Genomic DNA, 13590 nt, shown 5'->3' on the forward strand with positions numbered 1-13590 from the left:
ACTGCACCCCACCTTGCTCTCACCACATCTTCTTAGTCCCAAATAGGGTGAGCCCTGCTGAGAGCATCTAAATTCTGAACGTGAGCTACTTGAGCTATTTATTTCATTAGCTGATATGCCTTATCTGCTGAAAAGCTGAAGTGGGGAGGCCTTGAGAGGAACTTCTGCTATAAAAAGGCACGATCACAGCTACTGCAAAGGACAGATGCTTCAGAATAGTGAGGGTTAGTCCAGCAAATGAAATGTGGAAACTTCTCTGGGAAGTGGACATTCACCAGAATTCAATGAAGCAACCAAGGTGTTTCTCAACACCATGTATTCAGCTGAGGAAATTGCTGACTGATTTTTAAGGAAACATTCCCTATGATGATGATAGAAAAAAAAAATCATCACTAGGTAAGATACTCTTTTCCAAGCCCATTCCAGGATTTTTGGTTGAAGAACTTACCAAGACAAGCACAGAGGTTTTGTGTGCTCTCATTTCATCTGAAAAACCCAGAAAACATATTTTCTTGCAGAAGCATTTGTTCAAAATGGGAATTTCTAATGAGCAGTGGAAGCACAGAGAGAAAATCAAGTTTGCGTCAATCAGCTACGTAAAGAGCCACACTAATCCAATCAGGCACAAAACATCACAGCAAGTGCTGCCTTACACATCCAACTGCAAAATTATTCAATCGCTATCAGCTGCTGCCACTGCTAAGTGGGCACCAGCCCAATGTCATTTGGGGAGCAACCAAAGAAGGAAAGAACCAATAAAAAAAAAAAATTCTGTGCATAGACTGGAGAAGAAATGAAGTTTCATGGTTGTTGCAATTTCATTGAGACACGACCTCTGCCTCTCCTGTCTCCTGGGGCTCCTGGCTAGCCAGCATAGGATGGTTTTACCTTTAAAAACACCTGTGAGCATGCACTGGGCATTGAAGTACTGTGTTTTACCTTGATGAATGCAGCCCATTAGAACTGGAGAAGGGAACTGGACTTGCAAAGCATTTACTGATTTAACAGAGAAGGTGAAAGAAACCATAAGAGAGGGAAAAAAAGAAAGAAAGCTGGCTTAGCCCAGAAGCAGCTCCCAGCCCCAGTTCAGGGAGACCTGGCCTGCAGACATCTCCAAAACATGCTCATCAGAGCAATTCAGGGGTGGTTCATGCAACAGTCCAGATGCAGAAGGCTTAGCACAGCATCTCTTCCTCTGTGCCACAGGAGAAAACAGCTCTTTGCTTGGTGCCCTCCTGCCAACTGCTGGGTCCTCTTCCTTCCCTCTCTGGTCCCCAGCAGGTGTTTTGCAGCATCACGGAGCACATCCCTACACCACGGCTGCCCCTGGCCAGCTCAGGGCAAATATTTGGCTTTGACTCACTCTGGAGGACGGGCTGGGTGAGCCTCCCTGCAGAAGGATGGGCCATCAGGCAGGACAGTCTCAGTAGGACCAAGCCTGGATCTCTGCAAGACCAGAGTTGCAAACAGAGTTGCTCAGCCGAGCCCGTTCTAGGGGTCTGGGTACTTTCAGGAGGAATTTGGCATATCCAGAATGGGGTAGAATTTGGGTTATGGGTTTTCAGAACCTCTGATGTTCTGCCAGCTTCTTAATGGTTGAAATGTCTACTAAAACCACATGAGTGCACTGTGAGTGTCCCCGAGAGGAAAAGTAGGGCAGGCAGCTCCACACAGTTGTCCTGGGCACACCTGGTGGGATCTCACCTACTTCACCAGGTGGTAAGGCTGGGCATAGGCATTTAGAGCTGGGCAAATGCTGCAGCAGCCCCAACCTGCTGGGTGGGTTTAAGCTGGGTTACAGTTTCTAGTCCAATTTTGCCCAAAAAACAGTTAAGAAGGGAAGAATTAAAGCTCATGGGTGCAAGCAAGAGATGGCAAAGGAATGGATGTTGTCTCTCCATAGCTAGAAGATCACCTCAGAGAAGATCAGAGCTATTTCAGTAACCACAAAATATAAAAGTTAGGCTGAAGGCTGCCTAGAAACCTGCCTAGTAACAGAGTGATAAATTAAGTACATCTGCTTATGGTATCTGTACGCAGCAGCTTTACTGGGGTGTTTAGGGAAGGAAAGCTGGGCTTGGCCCTGGTGCAGGGCTCCCTGCTCCCCAGACTCATCCCTGCAGAGGGTCCTCACTACAGCAGCAGTAAAACACCCCCCACCTGCTTTCTCACAGCGCCATGTCTGCAGCATCTGCAAAATTTGGTCCTAATAGGTGTCCAGCAGTCTTCCTAACGTCCTGAACCTCACTAGAATTTCAGTAGTACGGGTTTTTCCTCCCTGTGTTTGTAGCATTAACACTGATTATGTATTTCTTTCACACAGCACTCTCATTACAGTGTTTTAGTTCATTTGCTTTAGTCCATAATTAATATTTTTTGTAAAGCACTTTTAAAATCCCTCCTTTGACATGCTCTGCTCTTATTGTTCCCAGCTCATGTCTGGATTCCATGTTTTGTCACTGTCAGAGCTTCACATGTCTGGTGGGGCATGTCTTTGTCTTTGCATACCCTTGAGTTTAGGGCCTGTCTTTGACTGATAAAGTCTTAGAGCCATTTGCTGAAGAATAAAAACAACTTTTCCTATGGAGCTTTTTTGTCCCCAGAGAATGTCAATACTTGTCAAACATATGAAAGCACAATCCTGTGCATGCTGGAGGGAAATGCAAAATCAATTTAGTCTGTCATAGTCTAACTGCTTTTGGGAAGTAGAAAAATGGGGAAGATGAATGCCAAGGTCTCTGAACTCAAAAATCACCCTCCTTCTCTCACTAAGGTATATTTTCAAGATGCCAGCAAGAGAATAATTTGAAAATTAGTTTATCATCTGTTTCCTCATGTCCATCCTCATATTTTTTGTCATTTTTCTGGGTGGCCTCTGAATACAAGTGTTTCAACCACTAGAACCTGCCAATGGCTGAAAGACAATAAAGCAAGGCTGGCATCTTGCTCTACAAGAGCACAGGAACACAGGAAGTTCCATCTGAACGTGAGGAGCAACTTCTTCACTCTGAGGGTGGGAGAGCACTGGAACAGGCTGCTCAGAGAGGTTGTGGAGTCTCCTCTGGAGATATGCAAATCCACCTGGCACAGTCCTGGGTAATGTGTGCTTGGGGACCCTGCTTGAGCAGGGAGGTTGGACTAGATGAGCTCCAGCGTTCCCTTCCAGCCTTACCCGTTCTGTGATCTCTCAGGAACTCTTTACTCCTCTTGCGCTCGAGGAAATCAAAAGGTGGCAGTTGTATCTCACCGGCTGAGGCATCCCTGCTCCCTGCTGAAATTTCCCATCTCCTACAGGCGCCTGGAACTCCGTGGCCACTGGGTGTCAGCATCTGTGCTTGGACGCAGAGGAGGAGGAGGAAAGCAGGTGCAGCATCGGTGCCGCCAGAACTCAGCGCTTAGTGCATGAAAGTAAAACAGAGGGGATAATGGCTCTGTCACCGTCAGAAAGGAGTCTTGTTCCTTTTGTGTTGCTAAGTGAAGAAGTGTCACACCTTTGTTCCATCATCCAGCTCTGGGCTGATTGCCAGGTAACATCACCTTGTGCCTTGTGGCACCCTGACCATGTCCCAGCGCTGCTGCTCTGACCAGAGCTGTGACAACCAGGGCATGTGCCAACCAAAACCAGCCCCTGCCTCTCCCCCCACGCTCATGCCACTGAGCACCCCCAGAAATATCACACCAGCTCGAACTGGAGGCCCTGCTGGGTGTCCCTGCCTCACTCTGGCACCAGCTCCTGCACCCTCTCAGTGTCTCACTGCAGAGCCAAGGCTGCCCAGGGAGCCTGGGATATGGGCTGTGCCACCAAGAGGTCCCCACCTGATACATGAAGCCCACAAGGGAATAGTCCTTGCCTTTTAAATGATAATGTTCCAGCTCTTAACTGTTGAACTGGAAATATGTCCCAGCCTTTGGGACTCTCAAATTGATCGTGGCTGCCCAGAAGTTTGTGCCCCTCATGCCAATTTATTTAGAAACGCTCATGCTAAGAAAACAATAACTCTGTTGCCTGCCAGGTTCAGGAGAGTCCACTTTTAACAACAGAGAGCTTAAAAGGCCAACAGCACAATTTATTTTACTGAAGCAAGAGCATGAAGTTCCCAGCTACAGCAACAAAGAAAAGCATTAAAAACATAAGACAGTGCAAGCACAAAGCAGGCTCAGTCCTGAAAGCTGCTCACCAGTGTTTTCTCAACAACATCAGATAATGGCAGCCCCAGCAAGGGCATTACCTCAACACTGTGGCTCTCCAGAGCACATGAAAATGCTGTTGCAGGTAAATAAAACATACTTACAGGACTGCATGCAGTCAGGCTTGGGCTGGCCAAGCTGGTTGATTCTGGATGCTTCCACGAATGCAAGTGAAATATTGCTTCATACAACTGGGGGCTGGGAACACACAGCCTTCACGATCCCTCGGCTTCACGTTGTCCTGTTTGTGGGAGATGCACTGACTTGACACGGCCTTGCCTGCCTTCCTCCAAAATTGTGTTGTCATTTTTCAAGGCTCTTGCCAGGACTTATGGAAGGACCATAACCTAAAAATAGTGTTCTTGCTTCCAGATGTTTTTTTTCCTCCCACACTGGGATGTGTCACTGGGCAGGTCCTGCTGTGCAGATGCCTGGCTTGGTGCCTGAGCTCTGCCAAACGGGAGGCTGAGGACAAAAAAGGGCTGAGCTGGGCCCTCCTGCTGTACCTCTAGAGCATAAATTCCTGTGTGAATGCAACACCTGAGCCCTCAATAAGCTTTTCAGTTGCTGTTACTGCTGCCTCAGCAGGAAGTGCAGTCCCAAACCTGGAATACCCCGCTTGTTAGAAACCTACTTTTAATTCCTACCTTATTTCTACCCTTTCTGTATACCAATGTTTTCCTCTGGCCTAAATAACTTGTCCCTGCTTATCCAGAACAAGCACTCCCTGTTATCCTGATGCAGAGCTTGCTTTGCCCCTCTTTAGCTGCTGGAAGGAACAAGCCAGGCTTTCTGCTCCTTCTCATTAACAGGGCTCTCTCTGCCCCTGCCTTGACTTCTGTCCCCGCACTGTGCCTGTCACCAGGGCTACTGCTCAGGCCCAGCACACACTCCCACCTATTTTTTTAAAGCAGAAATGCCAACTAACTACAGAGCAACAGGTAATCACATTAATTTACCCTCCAGGAGTAAAGTTCTGGGTAAGAAAAACCACCGTTTGCCGAGCACAGTGTGCTGCGTCACCCGCAGTGGGGCACAGGGGGAGGAACTCATCCCAGCACCTTGCTGACTGCCACCACGGGACACACTGGGGGAGGATGCAGGCAGTTTTCTCTTCAGCAACACCTAGAGAAGGTGCAAGAGAAAAAATGGTCACTTGGGGGCCAGCCCACCTGTGTGCCAGCCATGTGGCTGAGCTGCAAAAAGAAGGGAGAGGAGCACTTAGGTGAGGGGACCAAACCTTGCCATGGCTTCCTGGGTGAGACACTGCAATCCATGGATCCTATCTGAAGACATTTTGGGACATGTGCCTGTAGGGAAGGAACCTCCAGCACAGCTGAGATCTCTGCTGGGCATTTGCACTTACCTGTTGCTTTCAGCAGTGTCATGATCTTCAGGAAGTGCAGGCCCAAAAGGAGGGGCACTGAAGTCTTCCTCCCCAAAATGTCATAGAAGAGCTGTTCTAGCTGCCAGTCAGGGAAAAGGACCCTGATTAAAAGTTCAGTGTCTTTGATGAGCATCTGTCACTGGCATCCACTGGTCCTTCTGCAGGAGAGACAGGGACATCAGCAGCACACACAGACGTAAAGTTGCTCTAAGTTTTAACAAATGCAACCATGCAGTGGTCTAAGAGGCACTAGTTTACACTAGTATAAATTGGATAATTTGGCTGCATTTTAATTAAAAATTAATTTCTCCAATTTATACAATTCAAGCACAGGGAAGTTCAGAACAGTGGATTTAACATGCTTCTGTGTGGTGCTACACGATTCATTTTTCAAGTCACCTAGCCGCCAAGTGTTGGTACCCACTCAAGTCACAAAGCAGCAGCTGTCATCCCAGGACACTTCTGGGGAAATTGCATTTATCTGCTAAGAGATCTTTTGGCTTTTTGGGAAGCAGAACATAAGATGACATTCATGAGGGATGTAATTGCTCCACAGTCTCGATTTTCCACAATAATTTATCATCCATTGGCTGCATAATTCTCTTGCTGTCATCACCCCAGAGCAACCAGAGTTACTGGACCTGTGTCACCACTACATGCTTACTCACTTGCCAGGTCCCCTACAGATCCTTGAAGCTGTGGCCCAGGAGGACAGGCTCTTACAACCTTTTCTGTGTTTGTAGTGCTCAGCAAAGGGTGAATCCCACTGGGCATAGTGCCGGGACATGCTGTGCCAGGTCCTAAAACAAGCACTTTCTTGGAGGGATTATGAAGGAGGGCTGCCCAGAGCAGAAACCCTGCTGCTGCCAGACTCTCTCCCCATGACACACCCTCCTGCTGTCAGCAGAACCTACGATTTAGGACAGTTTTAAGGAAAATATTTCTGTGTGTAGCTCACGCACTTGACCGTTTGTCAAAGATGTTGTGGTTTGGTTCTTCAGTCAGTGAGTGTGCCTCACTGCATCGATTGTCTGTCTCATACAGATCTAAAATCCCTCACCTGAAGACGCTCCATCTCCATGATGTTTTGGGATTGCAACCTCCCTGCACAGCCGAGAGGGAATAACACATCACTTAGATATTTTGCTGACTTCTGACAGCCTCATAGCACAGGATTCAGTTGTGGGTAAAAGAAAACATGCAGAAGACCTGAGACTTAAAGAAAAAATGATGGAGAGACAGAAGAGTCAATAACAACTTCATGGTTAAAAATGAAAAAACAAAACCATTTTTTGATACCTACACTCACCCACACTAGAACAGCCCACGTTTCACAGTGACACTTACAGGTACATTTGATCTCCCCATCACAGGTTTTCTCCCCAGCTTTTCAGCCCCTCCCATCTTTTCAAGGGAAGACTAGAGTGTGATGACATCTCCTGTGGCTCTCTGGGGTTTCTGGGATGTGTGTTCATGTGCACAGATGTGTACATGTATCTCATCTGCCCATCTCTGTCCTTCTGCTGCACCTGCCCAAGGCTTGGCAGTCTTTGCCTGATTTTTCCCAGGAAAAAGCTTCTAATGCCTTTTCCACCCCAGTCTGAAATGGAGACAAAGCCAAGTGCAGTTCTTGGCATGCAGCTATCCTAATGATACTGTGACACAGGGAGGAAACCCATCCAAGAGACATCTGCTCATTTATCACATGACAGGCACTGCTTTTGGAACACCAGATTAGCATAACTTGTCTGCCACAGTATCAGACACTCTTCAGCAGCTCAAAGTTAAACAACATTTCTGCAGAGCTCCATGGGTTTGCTATTTTTTCTTTAAAGTATGTTTCCCCTTTGGAATTTGGGTCTCCATATCCAGGACCCTCATGACTCCAGCACATTAGATGCTGACTGGGAAGGGAAGAGCATTGGGCACAGTTCACAACAGTGAGGAAAATCTCTGCAGGGCTCTCCAGAAGAAAGGCACTAATGATTAACATGAGTGTCTCTGTAGAGAAAACAGCATGAACCACACTGTTCACACTGACTACTCACACATCATCTAACATTTACCTCTTCAAATTATCACTCAGATAAAAACTACTGCAGACTCATAGTCATTATGACAATAGAGAGCCATGCTGAGGTGGGATGCCTCGAGGCTCCTCAGCATTGGCTCTGAATCATGTTCCCTCCCAGATGCTACAGCCTCTGGGTAGCTGCTCTTATCTTCAGCAAGCACAGGACTGAAGGAGAGGCCTTCTTCTCAAAGCACAGTCTCTGAGGCATGCAGAGCTCCCCAAAGCCACCCCATGGGTGCTACACCCCAGATTGGCTGTGTGGGGCAACAGGTCACAGACATGGATGAGCCAGCTCAAGCCTAGAAACCAGGTTGCCCACAAGGCTTTGTGCCTGACTACATGGCCAGCCTTGATTCTGACCTCTAGTGGGGAAGCCCCTACAGCCCAGGAAGCTGCTGGTTCTGTCCTGGGATGCCCCCAAGAGCAGACTGCCCGATGCCAGTGAAACAAGGGGGTGTGTTTGCTGGGTGGGAGCCTCTGTGTGTGTGCTGTCCCACGGGCAGCCTGCCTGCACAGCTCCATCTGGTTTGGGAAACAAAGCAAACAACACAGCCCACGGCACCATTTCCAAGGAATTGTTGTCACTTGCTCAGTCCAAACTCAAAACAAAACACCACCACCCACACTATTTGTAAGACAGAACCATACCTGAGCTCAGATTTGAGGACACACAAAACTTCCAGCAAGTACTCACGTCAGACAGCCCCAGGCAGGGTTTCTGGAGGCACCCCAAGGTTAATGGCTACATCTCAGGAGAAGCAAAACTGCTGTGGGGACAACCTGACTTTGGTTAAGTTTCAGAGAACTAAATTAATTCTTCAAATTGACATAATTTAAAAAATGTAATTTTCAAGGGTTATTCCCGGAGGGAGCCATTTGAAGAGGGGGAATAGTCTATCACCACTTTTGTATTTATCAAGTTTTGGGGTTGGAAATGTTGGGATATCTGCTGACAGTGATTTCTGAGATTCAGCATCTGTGGGCCATACTTCAGGTATACATCCTTATCCTTGTTTTTTGTTGCTTGCTTGTTTTTTTGGTGAGGACATATTTTAATTGGGGACAGAGGAAAGAAAGAGAGGGCACATTTGTTTATTTATTTTCTGATAGACCATGGAGAAAAAAAAAAATTAAGAATGATTAAACCAACAAACTCTCTTTAATAAATTAATAGCAGCATCACAAAACCCTGATGTGAATGACCCAAAGAAAGTTGGGTACGTGACAGTATATAAACATTCACAAAAATGTTGTCACCCACTGGCTGGGAGAGAACACGAGGCGCTGTCAGGCAGCACCCTTGGCTGTTCATCCAAACAAGGGCTGTACATCAGAATGGGTCCAGCTGTGTTGACATATTTACAGTTCTGGTGCTGAATTTTTTAAAAACATTTATAAAAATTCTGAAAATTCTCTGTTCAGTTCCCATTTTTTGCATCCAAATATAGCAGGTTCCCTTTTTTGCCCATACAACAGAACCGACAAGGGTAAGACATGAAGGCTCCTATGCAAAGACAAGGCCTGTGTGTAGACTTATACTGAGCTCAGGGATGCTGTGAAAATGAGTTATTCACTCATTATTTACACATGCTAGAAGCTACTGTAATTCAACTTATTGCTAAATGCTTTCAAAGTCTGTGGTTGGCTCTTAAATATATATATATGTGTATATATATAAGTACAAACTCACACATATATATACATACACACATATACATGTTTGGAAAAGGTGTGCTATAATTCACTAAAGGAAAAAAAAAACCAACTTAAAAAGCAATGTGATGGTTCTGATTTTTCTGTACTGTTTGAGATAATGAAATCTGACTCAGGGTAAAGAGAAGTCACTGAAGGACCAAATTTGTGCCTCTGGCCAGTCCTTTTCCTACTGATTACCTGACATTTTTGGAGAGGCAAGCAGACTCCAGAGCATTCAACCCATGCTGGTATCTGCAGGCCGGCACATGGAGCATCTCTGCTGCCTTCTTCAAGCAGCAGAGGCTTAGGATACCTCTGCACTGGGATACCTTGTCTGCCTGCATGGAAGTACTACGGATTATTCCCAGGAGGGGATGAGGGAGAAAAGAGGACCATCTTCAACACATCAGTCTGGGGTCAAGCCAGCAGCAGAGACAACTCCTGTGTTGTGTTTTAGTAGTGGCCTCAGCAAGGTTGTTGCTGCACACAGCAGTGCAACAGCAGTTACCTAAAGCATTAGCAGAATTTTCTGTTTCTTCTAGAAGGTAATTTTAATGGAATGAACACAGCAAGCTTAGAGTACAAGCAATTCATGTTAATAAAATGCGATTTAACCATGCCCAGTGTAATGTTCTCTGTTCTGATGATTATCATAGCCAGAGGCTGTCAGTGATGCTAAATGCATCCATGTTAGATGGGCACTGCAGCATCTGTGTAGTAGTTAATGAAGATATAAAAACCTTATGGGTGATATCTGGCATTAGACAATACTCCACACAAGGAAATTTGCATGAGAGGCATCACCCCAGAGGCACAGTGCCAGAAAGACACAGTGCCTTGGGGACTTCGTGTACTCAAGAACACAGAGGAAAATTAATTCAAATTGTACCTGGTGTGTATTAAAAGCAGATTACTTAAACTGCATTCCATCCCAATGTGGATGCTTTCATTAAAGATATAAGTGGTGTTAATATGATACACCATAATTTACTTTGGGAGTAAAATGGAATATTTCAAATTTAAAAATTAATCCAGATTAATATTCCCTGTAGACTAGCTCCAGGTCTGCTTCCTTCCTGTCCCTAGTCATCATTTGCTTTTGAACCCTGCCACCAGCAAATGATTCCAATCACATGCTCTGCTCAGCTCTGCCCACCCCGTCCTGAGGCAGGAGCAGGGACCTTCACTTGAGCCTCTCCCCCAGCATCCCCAGGCAGGTCCATCCTGCTCCTCACAGCTTGACCCCGGTCAGCACCACACACAGAGCAGCCTCTGCTCTACACCAAAAGCAGTGTTCTACCACCAGCACTGTGAGTCCCAGGATGCTGAAAAATGAAAGTCAGTGCTAGCAAGCTAAAGAATAGCTAGATGTGAGGACCCAGAGGGCCAAAGATCTGGCTCTTCCAAAGCCAGAGTGCTCTTCTGCAGGTCAGCCAAAGCCCCTGATCCTCCAGCAGCGTGTGAAGGCAGTGCACTGAGCACAGCCTGCTCCATCCCAGACCTCATGGGTGTCTGAAAGACCAAAGGAGGGCTTTTTACAAATCTGAGGCCTTCCATTTATAGAATAGTGGAAATAGAGAACTTTGTCTCTCATGCTTCTTCTCCAAGTCTGCAAGTGATCCCAGCCAGGACTGCAGAACCACACCAGAACTGCATTCCCTACCTTCCCTAGGGGAGCCAGAGCCTCCTGTGCAATGGAAAGAAAACAGCAGGGTTGGAGAGGGAGCCAAAATTTAGCAGAGGACCCCTGAAGTGCAAGATTGACCCAGTATGGCAGCAAGACACAGGACATGTCTGGCCAGGTGCCTGCACGGCCACTACGCTCTTGTGGTGTCTTTCTGCCAGGTTTCTGTAAAGTCTTTACACGGCACAAATAGGGGTGAGGATTTAAAGTATATATTTACTGTCAACTTGAAAAAGAAAGTTATACTGACCAAGTCTAATAGCATGTATTTGATATATAACTATTAACGTGCCATTCTGGACTCCAGCAAATTCCACCTGAGATAAATATTCAGCATTTTTGTTCATGCACTGGAAGAAGAATTCAAACATTTTGTCCATGACATATGCAGAGTAACTAATAGTTCTGATCTATTAGTAACAGTAAATATAGAACCTTAAACTTCACTGCAGTATATTAATATATATGATTTTAAGTACTGGACTGGAAAGACAACTCTTTTTTTTCTTTAAAAAAAAAAAGCTTTGTTCAGAATGCAATATTTACATTGTCCTTTGAGCGACACTTACATTTTTACACAATGTATTTTGGCTACAGATACACCGTAGCAAAAGGCTGTGTGAGTCACCCTTACACACAGCTCACTCTTTCGCTTACAACATTACAGCTGTTTATGGAGAGCTCCGAAGTCCCTGGTTGCAGTTCCAGGCCCTCCTCAGCTTCTAGTTCCATGCTGTTGAATTCATTGCCATTTCGATAACTAGTTAAAGTCAGATCTTTCCCGTACAAAGCTGTCGAAGCAACATTCAGACACTGATTCTGCCGCAGTGCTGATTTTTTGCCGGGCTTGTATTGGCAGCGGATGTAATTGGAAAAAGCCCTGCGGTAGGTTTTGTTGAAGAGTGTGTACACCAGGGGATTAACCCCCGAGCAAACATACCCCACCCAAACAAACACATCAAGCAGTTCACTCAAGAGGTCTTTGTCGCAGGCTTCCTTGCAAAGGACAGACATGACATTAGTGATGAAGAACGGGCACCACATGATGAGGAACAAAAAGAAGACGATGCCCAGGACCTTGGAGGCTCTTCGCTCGTTGTTGATGGACTGCATAGTTCCTTTCCTGAAAAGCACTGCCTCCTTATTTACAGGGGAGTTCAAGTGAGATGCCCCCTCGTGATTGTGAAGCATTGAAATGTTCTCTGTGTTGTTTTCCTTCTTGAGGCAGTTCACACTGCTCCTCCTCTGCTTGGGCACCTCTCCACACATGAACACCGTCGCCTGTCTCTGCAGCACCTGGACGGTCAGGCAATACGTGATCACCATGATGATGAGAGGGATGAAGAAAGCCATGAAGGATCCAATGAGGATGAAGTTCTCATCGTTGAGGACACAGGTCCCGTTTACAAACACTCTGGAGTCATCCTGCAAACCGATGACCGGAATAGGCATAGATAACCCTAGAAAAATGAAACCAAAAAAGAGACTGTTACCTGGATGGATGGACAGGGCTCCAAAGAGGCAGCAGAGATGATGCAGGCCCTGTGTGCATTCAGATCACACTGCCTAAAGCTTTTTGAAAGGGAAGTTACTGCTTTCAAGGGGAAGGGAAAACCTCATTAAACAGCACTCCTGGGAGCACAGCTCAAAGGGAATGACACCCTCCTCCGGGAACAGCAGCAGTTTTGCTGTGCTCCACAGTTGACTTAGTGAATGCAGCCCAGCTCCTACATGGAGTTATTTTTCTAGCATTACTTGCAATTTCTAGGTGGAGAAAAGGCAGTCACTACCCTGCTCTGTGCCCAGCTGGCCACTCCATACCAGTCTGAGGGGTTTTTGAAATCACTGACACAGGGTAGAGTGGAGCAAATTTTACAGAGAAAAATTTTCAAAATCCAAAAGAATTACAGCTATGAAGATTTAAAAGCAAGTTTCTTTAAGAAATTAAAATAATACTGATTAAAAAATCGCCACTCTTGCCATGTCCTCACAGGCACATGGAAGTAAAACTCCTGCCTTTCTGGGTTCTTATGGACTCCCTCAGTGCAAGCAGACAATGGTCTCTGCAAGATCAAAATCCAATATTTTTCATGTGTTCTGAGATCCAAACTTTGTCCCTTGATCTGTGAAGCTCAGTCCAACACCAGGACAGACATGAAATATTTCCAAAATCAACAATATATGCTGGAATATTGCATCCTGTGTGTACAGGAGAACCTGGAAAAGATGTGGTGGGCCTGTTCTAGTTAGACCATCATAGGTTCATCTATTCTTGTCTCATGTCTTTGACCGGTGCCAGAAGTTTAGGGCCATGATACAAAAGGGGACAGCTCTAAGTGTAATAGCTTAAAAAATTCCAAACCAAGAATTTGCATCCATATCTCATTTTTAAAATGGCTTTTCAGAGATTTATTTTCCATGAATCCTTGATCTCGTTTCTGGCTGCACAATTCTCAGTGGCCTTCAGTTCCCCAACCCACCTGTTTGTCATGTGAACAAAGTAATTCTTGCTCATTTTATGTTTGCTACCTGACAATTTCCTTTGATTCCCATAAGTTCCTC

General features: G+C 45.9%; 1 protein-coding gene and 1 long non-coding RNA gene across 5 annotated transcripts in view; both read right to left on the reverse strand.

Moving 5' to 3' along the window:
* Positions 1-4046: 4046 nt before the first annotated feature.
* LOC120322538 lies at positions 4047-10552 on the reverse strand. The gene is made up of 2 exons (XR_005562304.1): positions 6636-10552; positions 4047-5733 (listed from the first exon to the last, which is right to left on the reverse strand). It is a non-coding gene; the product is annotated as an uncharacterized LOC120322538 (long non-coding RNA).
* Positions 10553-11224: 672 nt separating this feature from the next.
* The window catches only part of HTR2C (5-hydroxytryptamine receptor 2C), a 204571-nt gene continuing 202205 nt past the window's right edge, over positions 11225-13590 (reverse strand). For all 4 annotated transcript variants that reach the window (XM_027721884.2, XM_039378138.1, XM_027721883.2 and 1 more), the window contains one exon: positions 11225-12488. In XM_027721884.2, the coding sequence (XP_027577685.1) occupies positions 11659-12488 (830 nt within the window). In that variant the 3' untranslated portion in view covers positions 11225-11658. The remainder of the gene's footprint in view (positions 12489-13590) is intronic.

The sequence above is a fragment of the Pipra filicauda genome, unplaced genomic scaffold, assembly GCF_003945595.2.
Source record: "Pipra filicauda isolate LSUMZ 115617 unplaced genomic scaffold, ASM394559v2 scaffold9_size5747161_pilon, whole genome shotgun sequence".
In the NCBI taxonomy this organism is placed as follows: Eukaryota; Metazoa; Chordata; class Aves; order Passeriformes; family Pipridae; genus Pipra; species Pipra filicauda.